Source organism: Amblyomma americanum, chromosome 10 (assembly GCF_052857255.1).
Source record: "Amblyomma americanum isolate KBUSLIRL-KWMA chromosome 10, ASM5285725v1, whole genome shotgun sequence".
Taxonomy (NCBI): domain Eukaryota; kingdom Metazoa; phylum Arthropoda; class Arachnida; order Ixodida; family Ixodidae; genus Amblyomma; species Amblyomma americanum.
In genome coordinates, this window is record NC_135506.1 from 2,316,681 (window position 1) to 2,339,133 (window position 22,453).

Here is a 22,453-nt window from a genome sequence, read left to right on the forward strand (position 1 = left end):
AAGCGTCATCAAGTTATTTTTAGACTTGATAGCAATGGCTGTGTCATTTTCTTTGTCGGACTAGAACTTTTCCGCCACTCTACCAAACGAAGCGATAGTTCTTGTCACGTGCCCATTGCTTTGCCTCCCAGAGAAGTGCTCGGGTTTGTTTAGTCAGATTATCTTGGATGTACACATTTTCATCTTCATATGCATCCTTCAGATTCTTTTGATTTTTGAACCAGTCATCATGAACAGCCTGCCGGGCGAAGCGAACAATGATTCCAGGCATCTTATCAGGTTTGCATGGCAACCGTCCGCATATGAGACAGATACTGCGCCATTTCCTTTCCCCAAAAACCAATTATTTATTTTTAATTCGAACAATAATCCGAGACAGTTGTCCTCAGTGTCCGTTGAAAATTCCGCTAAACTCTAAAAATTGAAAAACTGGAAAATTGGTAGTTGGGTAAAGGAAATTGCGCCATATCTGTCTCGCATCTCGACGGACACCTGAGAGAAAGAAAGGACTGAGAGAAGAAAGGTGTGCCGTAGTGAAGGGCTCCAGAGTAATTTCGACCACCTTGGGATCCTTAACGTGCACTGACACTGCACAGCTCACGGGCGTCTTTGCGTTTCGACTCCATCGAAACGCGGCTGCCGCGGTCGGGCACGGGCGCCTTTGCGTTTGGCCTCCGTCCAAACGTTTCGATGGAGGCGAAACGCAAATGCGCCTGTGTGCTGTGCGATGTCAGTGCACGTTAAAGATCCCCAGGGAGTCGAAATTATTCAAGAGCCCTCCACTACGGCACCTCTTCCTTTTCGCCAAATTTTGCCCCCAGGGATTGAAATTAGTATGAAGGTGGGTTACTTTTAAAATTTTTGTGTCCTTGATGAGTCCTGCTGGACTCGCAGTTATGACTGCAACACTCATGACAATGATTGAGGACAATTACTTCTCCTTATACAAAGGCTAAAATATTTGAGCAGACAGAACTAAAGAACAAGGAATAGATAAAATGTGTTGAGAAGCCATGCGGCAGTTCAGACTGTTAGCAATAAATTTTATAAATAAACCCAGTAGTTCAACACCGCTCACGTAACAAAGACTTGGAAAACGCTTATAAGTTTTGTGTTAAAGTCCTTGTCGAACGCGTGGTTTCTTCTACCACAGCAGCGATTTGACTGGCTATACAGTTGATTCTGCATGGCGAATGTGAGGACAGGACAGCACACGTGTGTGCGTTTCAGTGTTTGTCGTTTTGTCGTGCCTTGTGCTGTACATTCACCTTCCACCACAAGGCAGCTATGGACGATGCCCCTTCGCGTACATGGCCTTCTTTAAAAAAAATTCCTCATCATGTGCAAAAAAAAATAATTAAGAATTAAGGGTGTGCCATCAGAAAAACAAGAGCGGGTGTGCATAAAACCACTGTTTTCCGCTAAAGTAGTTTGGGCTAGATGGTTCATAGCTAAAGTTGATTCTGATGATGGTGCAAAAGAGACAAGGACAAGGAAGGCACCTGTCCCGTTGTTTTTGTGACTTCCGTGTCCCTGGCTATTTTGCGCCGTCACCAGAATTAACTTTGCCCCTCAAACCCCCTGGAAGAGGGAAAATTCCCCGAATCAGACGTGACTGCCGCCGGTAAAGATGGTGCATGAATAGACTTCAAGTGGGACAAATGCGAAGCAACTAGTAACGTGCTATTATCAATAATTCCAGACATATTACGCTGCACTGTATGTAGCACCTAGTTTGATAGTTATATGCAGTTCAGGGGTCAATGCACTGTGTGCGCGCTTGTGCATGCACAGCCCGGGTGTAACACTTCTGTCGCCTTGTAGCACATCCATGCCAAGAATACGATATTAATTCTGTATCGAACTATCGCAGTGACCAGCTGTAGTCCACTCAGTGCAAATTCATTTGTTGGAATGACGTACGGATCGTGTCTTCTCTCTCTGCACGAGGGCAGCAGCCTGCCATCCTCACCCATAGATGTCTGTTCATTCGTTACTGCATGCATGCAAGTCTCTTGCTTGGGGGCACACTTCGGCCGCCACATCTGGAAGGCCCTAAGGACGAGTGGAGGTGTTGCCGGACTACTGGCGGAAGAGGATCATGCAGGCGACTAGGAAGAAGGTCGCCCAGCCGGTGTTGACGAGCAGGCCCGTGAGTACGTTGGGGTGGCTGAGGCCCCACCCTTTGGACATGACGCTGCGCAGCGCGTCGGCCGGCAGCGTGAGCGGCATCACATAGCTGAAGAAGCGGATGGCCTTGGGGATGCCTTCCAGGGGCCATAGGATGCCTGCGAGCCACACGGAAAGACAAGTGAGTTACTTGTGCCGTACTAAAAAAAGTAAATGAATAATTAAATAGGCTTATTAAGAAAAGGAGGGAAAGGAGAAAAAGTGCTAAGGTTCGGTAAAACCTTGTTCTTGAATGTCTTTCAAGGTGCGCCGCACAGATTCCCTCATGTTGCTTAGTAGAGTTAGTGCTGTACGGCCAAGCTTCATAGGTTCGTGAGTGTATCATTCAGGTCCTTCTTGGGAAACGCCCAGTCATCGTACATGTATGCGTGAGAGGCAGAGAGAAACCCTTTAATTAAAAAAAAACAGAATTTAGTTGGCGTTTAAAAATTGCGGGCATGCTACTCTGCATGTGCAAGGGAATTTGGGAGACTAATATGGAAGGAGAGCGGTGCGAAAAAGTTAAAATAAAGGAAATAAAAAGGACAGAAGATTAAATGCGGCCATTAAATGCGTCCTAAGGTGCAATGTTAATAATGTAACGTACCTATGAAATTATGAAGTGCATAGTCCGACAAAGGGGCTAACAAAGTTTACTGCGTGAAGAATGCACGAGGGTAACATGCACTGGGGAGAGCTTCTCCATGCAATGTTCATAGTACGCACGCTCGTCAGCATTCGCAGATATGTTCCACTCTTTTGATCGAGTCGCAGTTGTCACAGAACGGACTACTGATTTGACCGAAACGGTATCGCAAGCCGTTTGTAAATGCAGCATTCAGGCGAAGTCGGCGATCGAGTGTTTCCAGGTGGCGAGAAATTCTGGTTGGAGTCTTGCTGTGAGATGTTGGTCGACCGAGGAAAGAAACTGATAGTGATGTGTCGGCTTTGTGCGACAAAACACGGATAAAGTCATTCGAGATGTACGATTTTTGGTGCGGTTTGTCTGCTGTGGGCACAGGACAATTGGAGTATCTTTGGGAGTATTGCGGACTTTGTGGAACCATTCCTATCCTAAGCGGGGCTCTAGCGAGGTGGCAGCACGAACAAAGGGAGATCTGGTATCGTGGGAGCGCGCTGGAGGCTTCAGGGGAACAGTTGAATGTATACAGTGTATACAGTAATACGAAACGGCGACAATTGGACATCTTGTACCGACCGTGAAGCAGTAGAAGCGGGGTAACCAAGGGGGCATCACTCTACTGCCGTTATCACAGGACTGACCAGACGCAGACAAGACGATAGGCGGCGGCGCAGACGGGGCAAAATGGCGTTTTGGTGCTCTGGGACTTCTTCACATTTAGCCGCTGCGAGTTTGTTTGTCTGAAGCCTGCTCTGTGGAAGGCTGCCCACCGGGTTGTGGGCGAACCGGTGACCGTGGCAGGTTCAGTCAATGATTGGTCGCGAGAGCTTGACAGTACCTGCCACCGCAGGGCAGTGGCGCATTACTTATGGTGACTTCCAATCGCAGAGTTGGAGCACTTCTGGAGCAACGTTTCCTGCTCTTTTCGGACCAACTGTGTTCCAAACGCAGATCTGAGGCACGGATCGAGTCTTCCAATCGTAGACAGGGAGCGGTTGCAGAGCCGAGATTGCTCCGTGGAGCAGTCGGGACTGCTCCGCCGGAATCGGCGGATCCGACCGGAAGTTTGCGTGGCGTTCTTTTTCAGCGGCGATAGTGGCGCCCTACATGCTCTGGCCTGCATGCTCTGGCTAGAGCAAGTGTACTCCAATCGCAATTTCAGGTCGCGCGCTCTGCGCCGGATTCAGGCGCTCTGTCACAAAGCGTGCAGACCGCTCCGAGCCTGTGATTGGAATTCACCATTAACTGTTGTGGCCAGGAGTGGCATGAGGACTCCCAGCGATCTGTGAATTTAAAGTATAGAATGACCAATTCAGCATATGTGGGCACTAACCCATTACGCTACCTGAACAACTTCCATCCGTGAACAATGGATACGAAACACCGGAACCGAAGTGGAAACCCAAGTTGGTAAAATGTTTTAGGGGAATCCCCCAAGGTGGAGCAGATTTGTAATAAGGGAGCAATTACTCATTGACATACATCCGAGCGCAGCCGTACGGCTGCAAAGGAAAGCTATACAGCTTTCTCAGAAACTTCGTAGTTAAAGAAAAAATTCGTCCTGGTCCGGGGAAAGCTGTATAGCTTTCGTTTGCAGCTGTATGGCAGCGCTCGGGTGGACGTCAATGAGCAATTACACCCTTATTTGAAAACAGAAGTGCTAGCGCACCGAATTCGCATTTGGCCTAGCTATAGACAAATCGACCTTTATATTTTTTCACCTTATTTCGGGTTTTGTGAGCGCTGAGGCCGAGAAACTCGATTTAAAAGTGGGAGTTAAAAAGAGAACCCTTCTTTGTGCTCCATTAATCAGTGAAGGAAGGGTAATAGCTCATTCAGCACATTTTTACTCCATATTGATCGAGTAAATGTTTCTCCACTCGGAGTTTAAAAGGCGACGTCAACCTTAAAAGCTCCCATTCGGGTTGACTCTTACTTAAAGTGTACTTACCAGGGTGTGCTCCCGTCGTCACTAGGAAATGAAAATTGGCGACTACGGCGCATACCATTTGAAGGGACGGTCCAAATACATTTTGAGGGATCAGCGCAAACAATGGGCAAAGATGAAACCGGGTGGAAATGTGAGGCAGGAAAAAGTTTTAATCCCCCTCCCCCCCTTGTTTAGAGCGGTGTTCTGTCATGTACTAGATGAAATGTGCTTGTATGTTCACATTTGCCGGCCCACGTGTCTGTCACTTACCACTTATCATCATAATTGGGTAATTCACACCGTCGACGACTAGGGCAGCGGTCGTGGCAGTCTCCAGGATCGCAGAGCACAGGAGCCCTGCGGAAAACCATCATTCGGCAGAATTGAGATTTTTTTTTCCCTATTTTTCATTTCCTACAGATTGACAAGTCAATGTTAGATTGATATTTTGAGCATGAAAAATAAAGGAAAACGAGGGAGGGCAGCAGACACAGTTCCTAGCATGCTATAGATAGGCTTTCCCTTTATCGGGGTCGGTGGAGATGTTAATAGGGGGAGAAATATGTTTTCCCTTCGCGCGGTTCAGGTGTTCAACGAGATGCGCCATTTTTCGCTCACGGCCAAAAACGCTGACGACACCGGCTTTTCCGCGACATGAGCTCCTTATCCCTTACGGCGCGGTACGGATGTCCACCGAAATATGCGCGACAGGCGTTCTCTCCTTTAAAAATTTTTATTTTCATTTTCCTTCCTTTACGGCGCGGTTCGGGTGTCCACCAAGATGTTTCCTTTCCTTAAAATGTCCAGACAAGGGGTCGCACCGCAGGACGATGGCGTTCCGTGGATTCCTTGGCAATGCGGCAACACGCTGTCGCTTCCTGCTCTTAAAGGCGAAGGTCAAGTGTCCTTCAAATTTTCTTTTCATTCTTCCTGCAGTCACAAAACAACAGCAAGGAGTTGTGGTCTTTGACTTCGTGAAGTGCCTTTGCGTAGATAGGTAATTATGAGTATGCATGTTTTGAAACGGGACCCGATAAAAATGGCAGTGGCTTAGCTCGGCTATGCCAGGATATATGCAGCGAAAGCAAGTGTGAAACTCCCCGGTTGGCCTTGTTCACATATTCCACAACGTATGAAGCACAGGCATAAACGTACAGTATGACCTGTAGGTCCATGTTTGATTTCAGCACCGAGGCTATGCAAGGATTGAAGGGGTCGCGTTACTCTTACAGTCTTACGCCTATTCTCTAGGCTAACGGCACGTTGTTCTTCGGTTTCTTGAGCCCGCCGCTGAAGTCTCTTGGTCGCATTCCATCGTTCATCACGGGCCGTCTTCTGTGAAACAGGACTCAGGTCGCTCCTCCAGCTGCTGTCGCTGCTGCTAGCGGTCGAGACACCGGACGTTAAACGTGGCTGTCTCGCGGCGGAATATTCACGGCGGCGTTTAGCCAGTCGTTCAGCGAGCTGTTCGTCTGTTTCCTGGGCGATTCGTTTCCTCTTCATCTCGTTCCGCTGTCGATTCCAGGCCTCCTCCAGCTTATCACAATTGTTGCCGTCCACACTGTCGCTTCTTCAAAAGGCAAAGGCGGGCTAGTTGGTGGTTAACAGGGGAGTGCGTATTGCAACCGCGCAAAACGACGAGGGACAAAGAGAAGAATGCACAAGACACGACGCGGAACTTCAGCTGAGGTTTACTACAAGGAAAACCACATATATACAAGATTCGTAATCACACCTGATATACAGCAGACACCATCACGTGACACTAGCATGCGGGCGCGCGTGGCACAGGTTAGCATCAAGATATTTGAATTCCTTCTTGGATAAGGATACGGAAGTGGTGCTTATGCAACGGTCATTTTCTTTTCTAATGCTGTAGGCTTCAAAAATTTCCCTGCTAAACTGGGCCGGTAATTTTTTCAGGACAATTGTGTCTCGGAACCTGGGCGTGCAGTTACGGCAGTTGCGACAATGTTTCGCCAGTTCACCGCCCCCCGCCAATGATTCAACGGCTGCGCGGTGCTCCAGAAGTCTAACATTCAGGCAACGTCCAGTTTGCCCTATGTAACAATTCCCACGTGTGAGGGGTATTCGGTACACCACTCTTGTTTTGCAGGGAACGAACCTGCAGTGTCTACGTGCTTAGTGCGGCACCCGTTCTTTTTTCCATTTCCCTGCACCATATTGCACATGCCTGAAAGCTTCTCGGGCGCCGTGAAGACCACCGGGACCTCACATTTCATGGCCACTTTTTTGAGTCGATGTGAAATCTGGTGGAAGTACGGCATAGCCACGGGTCTCCAGCGGTGCGGTTCTTCACTTAGGCAGTGCTTCGGTGGGCATCGAGCTTCCTTGGCAAGGGCTTCTATCACCGAAGTGACCAGCTCACAAGGGGAACCCGCACTAGTCAGTCGTTGTAACTGAAATTGCACGCTGTTCTGCATTTCATGTGGGCAAGATTATCAAGAGCGGCGTGCAGGCAGTTTTTGGCTATTCCCCTTTTGATAATCTTTGAATGAGCTGACTGGTGGTTTAAAATACCTTTTTTTGAGCGAGGCTGGTTCCTCCAGCACACCTGAGTTCCATTAGTACTCGTAACAATACATATGTCCAAAAACTGCAAGCATCCCTGCGACGGCAACTCATAGGTGAAGCTCAGCCCAAAGGCACACTCACTGAAGATTTGAACAATTTGGTTCACAACTGTAATGGCCCCTTCTCGAGATAGGCCTTTCAAAAAAATGGCATATTCGTCTACAGATCTAAAAATCTTAGCCGAGTGGGCTGCGTCATCAAGGTTTGCAGCGATTCGCTTGTCACAATATGATAAAAAGATGTCACTTAACAAAGGGGCAATACATGAACCAATGCGAACACCATGTTTCTGAATGAAATTCTTTCCCTCAAAATTAACTATGGTCGAAGTAAGATAAAAACGGAGCATTTCTACAAAGTCATCTACACTCATGCCACATGCGTTTTGAAAAGCGATGTCATGGAACACGTACTGCCCCGGTGTCTATGAGGTAGTACGCCTCTGTTTGCTGTTGTGGTCAACGAATGCGACGCCAACGGAGACAAAAACTTCCATTACGTCCTTTATGTCTTTTATCTTTCACTACAAACTTCCTCCCTTCCCCCCAGCGTGGTTGGGGTGTCCACCGATATATGAGACAGCTACTGCGCCTTGCCTTTCCTCTAAAATCACAAAACGGACACGCACAACGGCCAATTCAGGCAGCAGCGTCACTGCAGCCCTTCCGTGATCTCTTCGGGCGGCGGATGGGCTGTTTTCAGAGGCCTCCTGGAAACTCCGAGAGATTTGTCCAACGGGCAAGGCGTCGCGCCGAGCGAGCGATGGCGTTCCGTGGATTCCCTAGCAGCGCTGCAAAACTCTGTCGCGTTCCACTTTTAAAGGCGAAGCTTAAGCGTCCTCCAATTTTTTTTTCCTGGAGACTTTCATAACCCGTAAGAGATACAGTGGAGTACACTATAGTAGCATTCAACACCTCAACTCTACACTGTAGTAAGATATATATAGCTGTCCCTTAAAAAGGAAAGGTGCGGTACCTAGCGTCATGCCGCACATGCCCTGCATGATCGCGATGACAACGATGGCGTAGATGGGGCCCCTGGTGGGCAGTTCGAAGATGACGAAGCCCACGAAAAGCAGCAGCAGGTCCTGGGCGACCACCACGAACGACAGCGAGCAGACGTGTGCCAGCACCACCTCGTAGGGACGCACACCTGCGCGATCGGCCCGAAGCTGCATACAGTTGCCTGGAACTACCACGGATTTGTAGAACAGGATATACCTATGTTTACAAATACGAGCTTGGTGTCACTCCCTTCATTCAGTTTAAAGGGAGGGTCTCAGCCCATCCATCGATCAACCCGCACCAGGCACAGCTGCTACATAAAAAGGGCGCGCGCGTAGCATGAATACTTTAAATGGGTTTGTCGGGATAATACGCGGCGGTAAAGCAACCGACTGCATTACGCGACGGCGCATACAGCTCGTTCGGTCGGCGTCGTAGTAGTAGTTGTCGGCACCGCTTGTCGGATATATTCGGGGGCTGCGTAAAAATCGGAGGGCACGCGCACTCAATAAATAAAGAAAATACGCGGTCTAGGCTGGTGACTGAACCAGGAACCTTTGGCGTTCGATACGGGGACGCATCGGAATTTGTCTTTTTTGCCTGTTTTGACTGTTTACAACGAATCACAAACACATGTTCTGCGCCGCGCTCTCAAACATCAAGAGTGAACATGCGTTTCACTAACGTGAGAAAATCAAAACTGTTTCAAGGAACACAACTCCCCCATCAACTCGATAACTTCATTTCCAAAACAACGTATTTAAGCTGCGTGAAGTGTACAAGGAGCTCCGCCACGACGGCTCGACGTTGTGAACATGAATAAAGGCGCGTCTAATGAATGCAGTTCTTAGAAACGCATTTTAGAAATCTGTACTGAGGCGTACATGGCTAGTTATGGGCATGCAAATTACATATGTCGGAATTAAGCGAGCATTATACGTTTCGCAGGGTCAAATTGATATCTGGCAACAACTTCAGTTGTGTCCATTTTGCCATGTTTCATTGTGCTAATCCCAAATTGGACACAATTGACCCGCCGCGGTAGCTAAGTGGTTAGAGTACTCGGCTACTGATCCGGAGTTCCCGGGTTCGAATCCGACCGCGGCGGCTGAGTTTCGATGGAGGCGAAACGCAAAGGCGCCCGTGTGCTGTGCGACGTCATTGCACGTTAAAGATCCCCAGGTGGTCGAAATTATTCCGGAGCCCTCCACTACGGCACCTCTTCATTTCTTCTTTCACTCCCTCCTTTATCCCTTCCCTTACGGCGTGGTGCAGGTGTCCGCCGATATCTGAGACAGATACTGCGATATTTCCTTTCCCCAAAAAACCAAAAACCAATTGTGCTAATCCCAATTTGTGGGGAAACACGACACCAAACGAAGAAATAATCCGACATTTTATGTTCAACGATAGGCAGTTAAAAAATAATCAGGGCTTACGCGAGCATTTGAGCTAAAAAGCTGCAATTGGAAGTTGTCGGCTCTAAGCCTAGTAGCGACGGCCATATCGAAGCAGCCGGAGTGACGTCATGAACCGACAGCGCCGTCGTCTGCTGCAAAACTGCCGCGCGCACGGTCGGTGCGGAGCAGAGTGCGCGCGCGTACGCGAGTTCGGCCAAATCGCATCTGCTGAAGTCGCCGAGATTCGGGTATGAGCTAGAGGGAAAAGGGATGCATGTTCCCCTTTCGTGGGGTGCGAGCTCCTCAGCCTTATAACGACCCCGGCATCGTCTTCCCCCATTAATACCCCTACGCTCACTACGCGAAGCGCAGTCGTTCACTGCAGTCGCGTGCAAGCACGTGACCGTCGGCTTATGTAAAACGTTGGCTTAGGTCGTCGCGGACAGCGAGCGAGCCAGCGTTCCCTGACTGCTACTTGGTTCAGGAGAGCATTTAAAAATGCAATTAAAAATTACTCGCTGCACCAAATGAGTTCACGTTTGGCTCACTTACTCCGAGATGCATAGCGAACAACGTCTGGAAAATAGTGTCATGCCACCTTTAAAGATTTCGAGGTATTGGAAAGGATTTTGCAAAGGTCTATTGCAAAAGCAGTGCATCGTCATTACCTTTATGAAAGGGGGCTATAATGATCAGATCATCGTCTTCAAGTAATCACGGTAAAAACGACAGCAGAGAAAATGATGGCGACACTGCAGCCACCAAAAAAGGAGGTTCCGCAGGCGTCATTTCGCACCCACCGGCGATGATGCACCTTTCCAGGAGGCCATCGCCTTTTTCGCCGAGAAGTGTGTTTATGCACAGCCCTGCCGAAATGAAGTAGATGAACCTGCACGGGAGGAAAGCAGTCGGCACCAAACGATTTGTGTGCTAGGAAGGCCACGTTACATGCCCGTACAGTTTTGCGCGGAATGCCTCAGCCCACTCGAATTGAGCGTCTTATTATTATTGTTTTTTTGTGGCGTCGCAGTCGCCATGGTATTTAAATGGGCAACAAGCGGGCTTTACCGCAAGAGTGGATTTCTGTTTTTTGACGGCGGAACGCATCTCCGACCCGTCAAAGCAAGCTCCACCTTCAAGGTATGACGCGATAGCGTTAATGGGTTCATATGGACCTCTAGAGGTCTCCCTAGGGTGATCCATGATATGCGAGTGTAGCGCAAAACGGGACAAGGGTCAAAGAAAGACGCACACAACACAGGCGCTGTGTTGTGCACGTCTTTCTTTGACCCTTGTCCCGTTTTGCGCTACACTCACATATCATGGATCACCGTAACCGACTCGCCCAAGTTTCCACCCTAGGGTGACCCTATTGGTCTTCCTGAGCAACTCAGGCGCTAAGGGTCTGCGCTAAGGCGAACACTAACAAGTTCGTTGGGTCATGACTAATCGTAGACGGTAAACATAGACAATCATTGTAGCTAACGAACAGCCTGAAGTTATATGCTATATGCTCTGACACTGATTGCATAATGAAAAGTTTAAAACATTTAGAAGGATTTTACAATATCTAATCGAGGAGAATTCAACAGTGTTGGTAGTTTGTGCGACATTTGGGGCCCATTGTTAGTGCGGGCTCTTGGAACCTGCCATTGTGCATTCACTCGCAAGGAACGGGCTTGTTCTTTGGCACTCAAGAGCTAAAACACACAGAAGGAATGTGTCATAGTTTTTAACTGATGCCTGATAAAGATTTAACTGCGTAGTGACGTAGCTAGAGTGCAAGATTTAATGCCTTGAAAAGTTTCAGTGTGGGCGTCGTGCGGTTTATTGGCAACAAGACGCACCACTTTTTTTTTGCAGTTTATACAATTTGTTTTCGTTGGTGTGCTACCCAACAAAAGGTAACGATAACTTAGCTGTGACAAAAAAAAAACGACTTATTAATAGCTTGATGTTTTGCGGGAGAAGAAACGTAACTTGCGCAAATTTTCAACCGTTTTAGAAAGTTTACTGAGCACAGCTTCTGCCTGCTCGCTTCACAACATGTGTTGATTAAAGAGTACACCAAAGGCTCTTATCATCATCATCATCATCATTATAATCATCAGCCTGACTACACCCGCTGCAGGGCAAAGGCGAACAAACTCTATATTTGTGAGACCAATTTCAAATGCAGGTTGCTTTCTATGATCGGCACGAAAAGTATACAACCTTTGTTTTCACTGTGTTTATGGTTAAGAGTGTTGGTATACGACCCCAGGCGCGCAGTTTTTCTAATAGCGAATTTCCTTTGCTCCTTAGCTCAGGAAAAATTAGTTCCTTTCAGAAATAGGCTCATATCGGAGTAAAATCACAATTTTAGAGGTATCATTGTGATAGCTTCAAGCGCATGACGTGTCGCTTTGCCATCACGTGCACTGATAGCAGCAGCGGATAAGCAACCGCTGCTTGTAAACGAAGCGTAAGACGAATAAACGCTCATTCCTCGTCCTGCACCGGTCTTCGCTGTTTCTTGGGTGCGGCCGCTCGGCCGCATATATAGCTTTTATTTCCGATAGAAAACCAATAATTGCTACTGTATGGCAGCGATGTTCAAAATACGATGCCAGAAGGTCCACAAATGTGCCTCGAAAACTACAGCATTTCAGTTTAGCATGACAGTCAAATGCCGTGGAATGATAAGCAAATATTATATGCCAAAGTATTTGGTTCCTTTTTGAACGGTTCCAGAATTTTCAGTAGCACGTCCAACATTCTGGTCCAAAAACATTGAATATTGAAGAACTGTAAGGAAGTGGTATTTAAAAAATCTAATGTAATGATCCATTCTTGCGATATGCAGCAAAATCTTACTTTTAAAAACTTTTCCATCGCTCGCATCGAGCAGATAAGACTGCCGTAGAAAACCAATGGGGGAACGCCTTTGACGACAGAAAAAACGTCAATAGCAAAAAATGCAAGCCTACCGACGGGAGATCTACGGATATATTGATTGTTATAGTGAAATCTTACAATGTATGAAAAAACTGCGTTGATAAACTCTTTACCCGTTGAAAAAATGCGTTCGTCCAGAATTGTTGGGTATGAGCATCTTTCTGAAGCCAAACTTATAGCGTGTAATCAGATTGTGCATGTTGGAAAGCTGATGCGGTTGTGGAGCAATTTTCTTACAAACTCCGAAAAAAAAAACAGGCAAAATGGAAATAGGTCGATCGCCACCTTTAAACAGAACGGTCACTTTCGCTGCCTGGATTTGCCCTGGAAAGGTTTCATTAAAAAAATTAATAATTGGGTTATATTCCCTAGTGCGGGAGAATATGTACTGCATGCTTTATTGGCAATATTTGAAGGCCATCAATGTGGGCACTTTTACTGTTGCTTAATGACATGATAGTGGCAGTGATTTCATGCGCCGGGGTGTGCATTTGTGGTGGGTAGAAAACATTTTTAAATTTTCGGTGTACTTGGCATCGTAAGTGCTCTATTTGCCAAAGAATAAATACTCGATTGAATTATCTGCATCTTTCCCCTTTAATATCTGCCCATCAAAAGAAATCGAGGTCGGAGCAGCATTGCTAGAATCACTGCCAAGCACACCATTGAGCCTTTTCCATAAAAGTGCAGACCTTCTAAGTACCTCTGAATTAAGCAGAATATCCAAATACCTTATTCTGGCGCTTCGAAGAAAACTATTTAGCCACGTTTCTGAGCCTTGAAAGATCGCAAGTCGTTGATATACCGGGTGTTTCAGCGAACACTTAAAAAATTCCTGAAAATATTGGGTTCAATATTTAAAGAAAAAATAGGTGTAGGATCACACTATCTGCCCCGGCGGACACAATATGCTGCAGAAGCCCTCTAATTATCTAGTTAATTAACAAAAAATTGCTAATTAACTTTTAAATTATCGTAGGTGGGTGTTTAGTCCCAATTGGGAGTTTGATGCCGTGAACAAGACGATGTCATATGAGTTTTTGAACCGAAGAAAAACTAAATTTCTTGAGCCCTGCAGCGCGAAGAAATCCGACACTTGTTCCCGCACGCGACCGAAACTGAACGCACGAGGAGCGCCGGAAGTATGGCGTAAGCGATGCGTCCGCTGGTGATAATAATAATTGGTTTGGGGGGAAAGGAAATGGGGCAGTATCTGTCTCACATCTCGGCGGACACCTGAACCGCGCCGCAAGGGAAGGGATAAGGATGAAGTGAAACAAGAAATGAAGGAAGAGGTGCCGAAGTGGAGGGCTCCGGAATAATTTCGACCACCTGGGGATCTTTAACGTGCACTGACATCGCACAGCACACGGGCGCCTTAGCGTTTCGCCTCCATCGAAACGCAGCCGCCGCGGTCGAAACGCAGCCGCCGCGGTTGGGTTCGAAACCGGGAGCTCCGGATCAGTAGCCGAGCGCTCTACCCACTGAGCCACCGCGGCGGGTCGTCCGCTGGTGACGTGTCGTAATTCGAAACGCGTGTGTTAACTTTCGTCGCTAGAGAACTTGGGCGCTCAGCTTAGATCGCGGCCAGCGTTATCGACTGCTTCGTCGCCCGGAGTAAGGAAAATTAGTCATCGTCAGTTACGGGACGTCGATCTTGAGAGCCTTGATGGGCGCATCTGCAGGCGTTGTGCGCGTGCGTGCGTGTGTGTGTGTGTGCGTGTGTGCGTGCGTGTGCGTGCGTGTGCGTGCATGCATGCCGCTTCTGGTATGGTTGCCGGCAGGCTCGTTTTTGTGTGTCATCATGAATTCATTACTCACTAGGTTGATCTTCTGTTTTCTTATAATCGCTGCGCATCGGGAACCACGTCCGAAAAAGAGAAGCTTTGTCAGCGTGGCAAAGGAGAGCTTGCGCGGCGGCGGCTGTGTGCTATCGGGCAGTTGTTCTTGCTGTTGTGTCAGCGTGTGTTATAGCTTCAGTTTCGCAATAGAGCGGAGTCGTTTGCATTTCAGGTGCTTGTCTTGAGGTGCGCGTGTGACAAGGCCATTGCAGTGCCAGTGTTTCAAATCACTTGAATGTGTGGAAGTGCCGCCTAGGATTAAAACGTCACGCCGCACTGTGTGGATTGTGGGAATGGCTGCGCCAGCGCATCTCCAATACTCCACTCCCGAGAAGGTGGACATTGTGATCGCTTGTGTGAGCGCACAAATGGACGTGGAGCTGGCATGCAGACTATGTTGCCCAACATCCCGGTCGTCGTGTGCCGACTCGTCCCACGTTCGTATCGATCAGTTCTACTGGATCAGTTCATGTTCAGAAAAGGAAGAGACCAGGGAGCGCAACCGGCGATTTTGACATTGATGTCCTCGCGTACGTTTCTGTCAGGCCAGAGGCAGGTGTCAGGGAAATCGCCAAGCCTACAGAGCCAGCCCGGCATCAGTTTGGAGGTCACTATCAAGGCACAGCTACCACCCCTATCATGAGTGTCTTCGCCAGGAACTGACACCGAATGACTTTCAGAAACGTCTTGATTTTTGCTACTGGTGCCTAATTAAATGTGGTGAAGACCCGGAATTCCTGCACAAAGTGCCTTTGGCAGACGAGGCCCAATTCTGCAGGGACTGCAATGTTAACTTACACAATGCGCATTATTGGTGCGACAAGAGCCCACATTGGCTGCGCCAGCACGAGCACCAAGTAAGATTGTCAGCAAATGTTTGGTGTGGAATTTATGACGGTCGTATTGTCGGTCCTAACTTCATCGACGGAAACCTCACTGGGAAAAAGTACACAGGCTGCGTCCTAAAAGGCGCCGTTTCTGAATTTGTCTCCAAGCTATACCATTGGCCGGGTTGAAAAAAAAAAAATGCGGTTTCAGCATGACGGAGCCGCGCCACATTTTTTTCGTTCCGCAGTGCAATTCGTGGAGAGCACCTTTCCCAACCAATGTATTGGGCGGTGGGAACAACAGCGTGGCCTCTAAGATCGCCCGATTTGTCACCACTGGATACCTTCCACTGGGGATACGTTACGAAGGAAGTTTTCAATACGCAGCCAGCGAACCTCGAAGACCTGAAGGAGCGTATCAAGATATCAATTGAAAAGATTCCCCGAGAGATGCTCATTTCTGCTTTGAATTCCATCAAAGACCGCATTCTACTGTGCATCGCAATCGACGGCAAGCATTTTGAACACGTGATGAGAAAACGGATTCCTTTCATCCCACATACTAGTTCTTTCCTGGAGTGTCCAAGTGGGGCTGCAACCAACTAAATCCGTAAAGGGTACAAATTTCATTAATTCCTGTTTGTTAAACAACTAGAAAGTGCTAAACATCTGCGGACAATGTTTCCTAATTAAGGACTAAAGCACTTCTTATAGCACGGGACGTGTCTGATCCAGCACACGGCAACTGTATTGAGCCAGCCTGTACGGAGCATCTTAGTGCTAAAATTGGAATGCTTTCAGTTAGAATCTATTCATCTACGAGGTAATTCTCATTTATTGTAGCTGTCAAGCCGATACCGCGTAAAAGAAATAGACGCTCGACAGAAATAATACAATGTATGTCGATATACCGGCACCATTTAACGTTAAACTGTAATCTGCACACTGTCAGAGAAGAGTACCTTTATAAATAAAAAGATTAAAAACACTTTCCGGAGTTAGCCATACAGGCAGAGCGCCACGTGCGTTTATCTGTGTCCCCAAGAGCGACGGCCACGTAGCAGACGATGACTATAATTTTCTTTACTCCGAGCGACGAAGCAGTCGATAACGCGGACTAAGCGGAGCGCCGAGGTTCTCTAGCGATGAATGAATGAATTAACTTTATTTCCGAGGAAAGTTGGCCCACGCGTTTCGAATTGGGCGCTGCATTCATTACGACACGCCCTACTTCCGGCGCTCCTCGTGCGCTCAGTTTCGGTCGCGTGCGGGAAGAAGTGTCGGATTTCTTCGCGCTGCAGGGCTCTAGAAATTTAGTTTTTCTTCTTTTCAAAAGCTGATATGACATCGTCTTGTTCACGGCATCAAACTCCCAATTGGGACTAAACACCCACCTACGATAATTAAAAGTTAATTAGTGGGTTTTGTTCATTGCCTGGATAATTAGAGGGGTTTTGCAGCATATTGTGCCCACCGGGGCAGAGTGTGTGATCCTACACTTTTTTTTTATATATTGAACCCGATATTTTCAGGAATTTTTGAAAGTGTGCGCTCAAACATCCATTATATTGGCTGGGCGCTAGATCAGCGGTGGAAACACGTTTTTTTTTTTCGGGCCTTTTCAAGAAGGGCGTCGCATTTCGAGTGGTTGTGGAACTGAACTACAATGTTTTGGCATGAGTCTTCATTAGTGGGTGAGAGACTCCCACCTAACTTTCAGAATCTGGCTAGCCGCCCCCTATTGCATCAAGCTGCGATAGGTTTTCGCCCCGCATGCTTGGAATTCATTTGATTCCGGTCTCTGGAATATTGTTATTCTTTGCCCGTTTTCAGCGCATATTCTGCCGAGAGGGAGCTGTTTGTTTCTTTGAGAACTCTCGCTCTTATTCTTGACACGCGAGGACATCAAAAGTTTCGTTGCAGAAGTCAAGAGTAGTTTTCATTTCGCGCTGCTCTTAGCGGAGCTCCCTCTCAAGAGACTGCCGCATTTCGGTTTAGTCTTGTCAGAACCTCTTTATCAGTGTCTCCACTTGGGAACGAGAAATAGTCATGGTAAATTTCTGTATGGTGAAACAACAACAGTGGCAGGTATTAGATGAAGCAATTGCCGTGGCTGGCAACACCTTTCCCATCCTTTTTGTGTATTTGTAATAATACCACTACTACCTTCGGCGGTTGCAGTGCATCTAGACAAGCACCGCTTACGTTAGGATCATTCCAGGAGCGACGAATTCAGTGAAGGTCGGCTCCCTGCTGCCGATCACAGGGTCTTCTCTCTGTTTTCAGATTAACGAGAAGGTCACGTTAATTCGAGGTTTAGTTACCAACTTTAAATGACCAAGCACAAAGTATGGCTCGATCGTCGATTATTAATTCACTACATCGCTTAAACCGTCCTGCCTGAAGAGCCGGAATGACAACGAATGATGAAGCAGCGACTATATTGCAGTTTTTTCATGCATGCCGTACGTGACCAATGCTGGACTTCGACACCATAGCCATCGGTCGGCTCTTCAAATCCAAACAGTGAATGCACAGGGTATAAATTTAATTACAAATTATTTAGCGGCTGTATACGTCAGTACCACGCTGTTATCCATGTATACGCTAACGTCTGACACGTCATTACGAAGAGTAAAACATGCACATGGTACCTGTACGGCTTCAGGATGACGACACTCGCGATTCTTACAAAACAGCTGAGGTGTGTCTGCTATTCCCAGTGTGGCGTATGCAGTAGATGTAACCGATGTACGCACTCACCACTAGGACACTCTGGAAATGCAGCATGTTTATCGACGTCGAGGGCAACGCTTCTGCAAGCGCTTGACCCATGTAGTGCTGGACTGTCCTGAACACCTGCTGGTCTGCGAAGCAAGGTGTAGACACCAAAGAAGGCGCTTTACGGTCACGCATATTGAAAAATTTTGAATAACATCTAAGCACGCCCCCGTGGTGCCTACTCAAGCCTTTAATCACAGCTCAAAGGCCTTGTAATTCACTTTACAGAGGTTTCAGGGACACTTGTAGACTAGTATTTTAATCGTCCCCCCCCCCCCCCCCCCAAATTAAACGCATTCGCCGGCTATCAATTTATTGCCAATATCGCCCTATAGAAACACGGCTAGGCCGCGTGATGGGGTTCAGCGGACCGTGTATATTTCCCCCCTCCTGTAGACCTTCAGAGCCCGAGCGCGCCGTTATGACTGCAGTACAGCAGCAGTGCTGGCGACAGTTTCAACCGCTGTTGTCATCATTTCGGCAGAGAGTATGGCGCATATAATCGTGCCATGCGCAGAGGGACGACTCACTCGACATGTCGAGGTAGGCATGCAGCGAGGCGAAGTCCAGCAGCGGCTCCGTGACCGGCACGGTGGGGCTGAAGCGGGAGACCAGGCTGTCAGTGAGGTTGTACTTGGCGTGGACGACGCCGTACGTCACTCCCGCCTTGACCGAGTCGATGCCCTTGTCGATGGTGTCGTAGCTGATCTGCACCGGACACGGTGACGCTGTACGATTTGGGTAATGAACCGCGATATCGAGAAAGCGGTGTGCGATCAGCTCGTTCCATAACAATATCATCTTGTATACTCACACGCACGCGACTTCGCAGGGAGACAAGGAATGCATGCGACTGGCAATGGAGCAGCAGCAGATGGAGGAAGTTATAGGGGTGCGATATGACTGTCGATAATCACCACGAACAGCATTTCGACGCGTAGCTTACCTGTGGCAAGATCGAGCGGTCCAATGCTTCCACGAAGGCAGTGCTGAGCAGTGGGGTTGTGGAGCCCGGCGGTGCAACCTCTTCGTTGACGACGGCAATTCTCAGGCCAGTGGGAACCTTGCCGAGGACATAGCAGAACATCGTCACCTCTATTGCGGGCAGCAGCATGCTGTACAGGACGAGTCCAAAGCTGCGCCTGAACTTTATGACGTTTTTGCTGAACATGACGCCTATCCTGGACAGGGACCGGCCCAAGTCCTTCTTGTTCAGGGCCGGTCGTCTCTCCAGTGTCGAAGCCATGAAGGACAGCTGCGTCCGCTCGTGGTCCGGCGAGCGTTCCCCGCCAATGACCACTTCCGGCAGGGCCGACTTTTCCTGCCTGGCGAGTCTCAAGAATATCTCCTCCAGGTTGCGCGTCTGGTGCACCTCCATGAGCTTGGCCGGAGACTCTTCGGCCAGTATCTCGCCCTCTCGCAAGAAAGACACGGTGGAAGCCAGCCGCGCCTCGTCAATGTAGTGCGTGGTGATGATGATGGTCATCTTGTCACGCTCGGAAAGCGTGTGCAGGTGGCTCCAGATGGTCTTGCGGAGCACCGGGTCTATGCCAACGGTCGGCTCGTCCAGGATGAGGAATGGCGGTGAATGGATCAGGGAGACAGCCAGAGAGAGGCGCCTCTTCTGGCCTCCGCTCAGGTACGACACCAGCCGGTTCCTGTCGGGAATGTCCAGGAGTCCAATTAGGAATTCCGCCCTTTCGCTGCACTGTTCCGGGCTCAGGTTGTATAGTCGGGCGAAGAAGTGGAGCGTCTCCTCGATGCTGAAGGCGTTGTAGAGGGCGAGCTCCTGCGGCATGTAGCCCACATTCGCGCCGGGGATCTTAGAACCCGGAGTGCCTGGCTGCAAGCCGAACACTCGGATGGTGCCTTTCTGGAAGTGCTTCCTTCCCATGATGCAGCGCAGGAGCGTCGTCTTGCCGCAGCCCGAGGATCCGAGCAGCGCGTAGATGCCGCCGCGAGGCACCCTCATGTTGACGCCCTTGAAGATGTCGACCCGTTTGGCGCCGCTGCCGTACCACAGTTCTAGACCCTCGATTTGCACTGCCGGCGTGTGGCCGCCGCCTTGTGGGACCTCTGGCGCGTCCCCTGCTTCTTGAGGCACCTCCTCCGGTGCGACGATGCCGATTTTGACCTCGTCCTCCGTCTGCAGTACCTGGGTGTCACCAGGGGCTTTTGTTCCCTGGCCGTCGCCGGTGTAGGCATTGGTGGCCTGGGAACCTTCGGGTCGAAGGGTGCGGTCATCGTCACGGCGGGGAGCAATGCTGGCCTTCAATTCGTTGGCTGAGTCGGTCGCGGTCGTTGGTGGCGGTTCTGAGCTCATGGTAGCTGCCGCTTGCGATGACCTGTCGTCGTGTAGACCAGTCCTCGGCTGTTCGTGTGGACGCTGTTTACCGATCTCAGCCACGCCCTTGAACTTGCCTTTTAGAGAGCTCCTTTTTGTGGTAGGCCGGTGTTTTACAACTAGACAAGCTATCGCATAGCAGGTGGGCTACCGTATGTGGGACGGAGGACGTCCAGAGAAATTAAGAGACCATGCTGGGTGCCTGCGATTATATGGTTTGGGGGAACGAATGCGCGTGTCACGCTCACTTCTTCCTCAGTCTGACGAGCGCGTGTTGCGTGCTTATGGAATAGGCACAACTCAGCGTCAGCGAAATTAAAAGGTCATGAATATATCAACGTGACAGGCAGTAGCATTCCTCTGCTCTCCCTCTCACATTCCAAGCCAGAAAGGGCTGAAAATGACACAGTGGTTAGGCCTTGAGGAGCACTATGTCGCCACAACCATTAGTTGCTTTCGATGCCAAGCAGTACTTATTTGGAAGCCAACTGCATGCAAAGGGCCACCAGCCACAGTTTACGCTGCTTGACCGTTTGTCGTGAGCGACTAAGCGATGCAGTAAGTCTCTGCCTACCCTGCATGATGCCTCGAAATGAATCCGCTTCCGGTGCATTATCTCCGTAAAGTAAATGCAGGAGTGCTTTCCCTTCGCCGACTGCAAATTCGACGCTGCTGTGTGCTGGCTTCATTCTCAACTTAGTGAACCAATAGACACTTATTCTGGGCGAAGCCTTCGTACAAAATGCCCGAGCGAATGCTGGGGACGGATCTAAATGACCCTCATGGGCTCTGTATCGCCCTTCCGCTGCTGCAATGAGTATTGGAAGAATTTTCACTGTAGCGTTAAAGGAGTCACGAGCGAACAAAGTGCCCTCCAAAGCCACAGGAGTGTACGAAGATCACAAAAGGGTTGAGCAGTACCGCACAGCTCAGCAGCCGTTAAGGTCACACAGGCAGCGACTTATAATAATGCTTTTATTTTCCATCGCAAGGAGGCAGAGAGAAAAAGCTAGGATTCGAGCTTGACAAGCCCTCGCCTACCCGAAACAAAAATACCTGACACATCGAAAAAAATGAGCAAACAGCATCAGCATATCAGAAAACGTTCAGTCGTAGAGCATTGAAAGAAAATAACAGCGCAGTGCAAAGAGCAATTTTTACACAAATACACGTCTTCGTAACAAAAACGATCTACAAGGTATGATGATATATATTGCACACAATTTGCTGTACCCGCTCATGTATAATTGACACAGAATGATGTAAATCCTTTTTTTCGTATGCGCTCAAGAATTAAATTGAGAATTTGGCAGAGGTTGTGGACATATGGAAGAGGGTGTCTAAGCATATGTTGCAGATAACCTTTTCTGAATGAGTGCATGTGCCAAATATCAGTGTTCCTTGTTGTGTACTGTTAGAGATGAGGGGTCCTTGAGTGAGCTGACTCTTTCAGCGCCGCAGGTCCCTTCTACGAATGACGTTGTCGGACTTGGTTATGAAGGAAACTGTACAGGGGGTTTATTTACATTATTTACAAAATTTAGGAGCCCATTGGAGGGTGATGTGGGAAGGTCGGAGGATCTGAGTATGATCGAGGATTCCTCCCTCACGGCACTCGTCGTCCGGTTTTAAAAGGGTGCGGTCCCTAGGATTCCCCAGGTTCGAGGAGGTCTTCGCCAGGTTGGGCGTGGCCTAACTTGCGCTGTCGCGCGCACACACACACACACACACACACACACACACACACACACACACACACACACACACACACACACACACACACACACACACACACACACACACACACACACACACACACACACACACACACACACACACACACACACACACACACACACACACACACACACACACACACACACACACACACACACACACACACACACACACACACACACGCACGCACGCACGCACACGCACACACGCACACACACACACACGCACGCACGCACACGCACACA

The 22,453-nt window shown here is 48.7% G+C and overlaps 1 protein-coding gene across 1 annotated transcript; it reads right to left on the reverse strand.

Annotated features, from left to right (window-relative positions):
* Positions 1-1,314: 1,314 nt before the first annotated feature.
* On the reverse strand, positions 1,315-20,684 carry LOC144107348 (ABC transporter G family member 23-like). The gene is made up of 8 exons (XM_077640337.1): positions 19,074-20,684; positions 18,658-18,835; positions 18,110-18,213; positions 17,552-17,622; positions 10,542-10,630; positions 8,313-8,489; positions 5,013-5,099; positions 1,315-2,288 (listed from the first exon to the last, which is right to left on the reverse strand). Exons 1-8 carry the CDS (start codon positions 20,448-20,450, stop codon positions 2,083-2,085), a joined length of 2,289 nt encoding a protein of 762 aa, XP_077496463.1. The 5' UTR covers positions 20,451-20,684; the 3' UTR covers positions 1,315-2,082.
* Positions 20,685-22,453: the final 1,769 nt, after the last annotated feature.